A 1327-nucleotide genomic window follows, 5' to 3' on the forward strand; every position below is an offset into this window, starting at 1 on the left:
AGTTTTGGAAGGTTTTCTGTACTTTGCATGAAGTGAGATTCTCCTCTGCCTTCTTATTCTAAACTTCTCATCCAGTTTATTTATTCAGTAGAACTGCAAGTACTGAATGCATTTTTCTCTCTGGAGCTGTTTCTAGGTGGGCGGTCTTACTGCCTTCCTTCATAAAAACATTCCTTTGCTCTTGAGTAACTTTCTTGCAAGCTGCAACATTTTCAAGGCATTCCACCTATAAATTGCACATCATTAAAAGTATTTGCTTTATATACAACCAGTTTGTCATAGAGACCATTGTATGGCATATTAATAACACAGATGACAGGCATGGGTTTGGTTGTTTTTTGGGGAGAGATAAATAATTTCCCCCCACACTTTTGTCAGTGGAGGGTCCTGATATCAGAATTGGTCGAGTCAGTTGAACTCACTGTTATAATAAGATTTCATTGTAAATGCTGAAGTCAGCTGTGCAGTCTGCAAGGGGATATGATGTTTTCTCACCTTGTTTCTCTCCCTCTCCCTCGGTATTTACAGGTTGTCCTAATATTTGTCTGTGTGTTGATGAAGGAATCTGTAGAAATTGCTCCAGTGCCGTACACACTGCAAGTCCATCGGGTAGCTTTGGATGGAAGAGACCCCTCTAACCCCTTGAAGAGAGAAAAGAGGCAGGTGCAGTGTCAACTAGGACAATACCTACATCCCAGAGAGACCCACTGCTGCATGAGGTGCCATGCAGGTATGTAAAATAAATACAGTAATAGTGACCTTAGAGGCATTTCCTTGTCCTGTACTCTCAAACTGTCTCTGTCCTACAGCTACATCAGTGCTCCTTTGCCTTGGTAGCTATTGCTACCCAGAGGAATTCTTATTCCTTGTCTCTTCTTTTAGGTTGTTAGTGTCCTTCATGCTGGTGAGAGGAAGCATACTCAGTCCTTACACAATCAATTCCAGAGTTTCTCTGAGGAACCAGTTACTCCCATCTCCCTAAGACAATGTGTTTGCCTTCCTGTCAGAGCTCTGTTAAGTAATTTTCTTGCAGGTACCTACAAGGCAAAAGACTGTGATCGACCTGACCAGGCACCTGTCTGTCTTCCGTGTGCTAATGGCACATTCACAGCTGTTGATAACACCATGTCTAAATGCTTCCAGTGTACACATTGCCGTACGGGTGAGTTATCTACAGGACCTGAGGAAAATGGGTGGTAGTGGCGGGAAGGGGGCTGGGGGGGATGGTAAGGGGAGTGAGGAGGCTTGGAAAAATAGGCAACTGAATGAGCAGAAGGTCAGTGTATGGGAAGGGATTGGGGACAGCAGGAGAAAGGGCACTCAAATT

At 43.9% G+C, this 1327-nt stretch overlaps 1 protein-coding gene across 1 annotated transcript in view; it reads left to right on the forward strand.

Moving 5' to 3' along the window:
* Positions 1-528: 528 nt before the first annotated feature.
* The window catches only part of LOC104622040 (tumor necrosis factor receptor superfamily member 1A-like), a gene marked incomplete at its 5' end in the record, with an annotated part of 5698 nt that continues 4899 nt past the window's right edge, over positions 529-1327 (forward strand). Inside the window, 2 exons of the mRNA XM_010288694.1 lie at positions 529-730; positions 1034-1162. Coding sequence (XP_010286996.1) covers positions 529-730; positions 1034-1162 — 331 coding nt within the window. The remainder of the gene's footprint in view (positions 731-1033; positions 1163-1327) is intronic.

The sequence above is a fragment of the Phaethon lepturus genome, unplaced genomic scaffold (genome assembly GCF_000687285.1).
Source record: "Phaethon lepturus isolate BGI_N335 unplaced genomic scaffold, ASM68728v1 scaffold15996, whole genome shotgun sequence".
NCBI lineage: Eukaryota > Metazoa > Chordata > Aves > Phaethontiformes > Phaethontidae > Phaethon > Phaethon lepturus.